This window comes from Mastomys coucha, unplaced genomic scaffold, assembly GCF_008632895.1.
Source record: "Mastomys coucha isolate ucsf_1 unplaced genomic scaffold, UCSF_Mcou_1 pScaffold12, whole genome shotgun sequence".
NCBI classification, from domain to species: Eukaryota; Metazoa; Chordata; class Mammalia; order Rodentia; family Muridae; genus Mastomys; species Mastomys coucha.
Genome location: NW_022196894.1, coordinates 1 through 966, shown reverse-complemented (window position 1 = coordinate 966; position 966 = coordinate 1). Strand labels below are relative to the sequence as shown.

Below are 966 nucleotides of genomic sequence, written 5' to 3'. Positions count from 1 at the left end.
CAGCACTTGGGAGGCAGAAGCAGGCAGATTACTGAGTTCAAGGCCAACCTGGTCTACAGAGTGAGTTCCAGCCCAGCCAGGGCTACTCAGAGAAACCCTGTCTCGAAAAACAAACAAACAAAAGAATGAAGAACTGAGTTGATGTTCCCAGCACCTAGATAAAAGTCAGCTGCTATGACAGTGGCAGGAGGATCCCAGGAAGAAGCCATTGTCTAGGCAGGCTACTCTAGTCAGTAACAGTTCAGAGAGATATCTTGTCTCAAGAAATAAGGTGTTGCCTCCGGCCCACCCTGTCCCCACCGGCCCGGTGGCGGAGGCAAAGCGCAGTTACCCTCCTGACCTCGGATCATGTCGCTGCAAGTGGCGAGGAGCATGCGGTCTGTGGCCTGCAGCCTGCGCACCGCCTTGGCCTTCTGCCCGCCGGGGCCCTGGGCGCCGAGCACCGCCTCCGTCCGCTCACTGCACACCGGATCTGCTTTGCTGTCAGTGCGTAAATTCACAGAGAAACATGAATGGATAACAACAGAGGAAGGTATTGGAACGGTGGGAATCAGCAATTTTGCACAGGAAGCTTTGGGAGATGTTGTTTACTGTAGTCTGCCTGAAGTTGGGACAAAATTGAAAAAGCAAGAGGAGTTTGGCGCTTTGGAGAGCGTGAAGGCTGCCAGTGAACTCTACTCTCCTCTGTCAGGAGAGGTAACTGAAGTCAATGAAGCACTTGCAGAAAACCCAGGGCTCGTAAACAAATCCTGTTACAAAGATGGTTGGCTGATCAAGATGACACTGAGTGGCCCTTCAGGGCTGGATGAATTAGTGAGTGATGAAGCATATGAGAAATATGTGAAGTCCATTGAGGAGTGACCATGGCACCCCTCCACGTCCAGATAAAACTGGGACATGACCTGCTCCAGCATGCTTGTCTTAAACTAGTGGAGAGTAGAGGACTTGAAATAACTTAGCAATACT

At 51.2% G+C, this 966-nt stretch overlaps 1 protein-coding gene across 1 annotated transcript; it reads left to right on the top strand.

Moving 5' to 3' along the window:
* Positions 1–327: 327 nt before the first annotated feature.
* On the top strand, positions 328–960 carry LOC116086274 (glycine cleavage system H protein, mitochondrial). The gene has a single exon (XM_031364609.1). It carries the CDS (start codon positions 349–351, stop codon positions 859–861), a length of 513 nt encoding a protein of 170 aa, XP_031220469.1. The 5' UTR covers positions 328–348; the 3' UTR covers positions 862–960.
* The last annotated feature ends 6 nt before the right edge of the window (positions 961–966 follow it).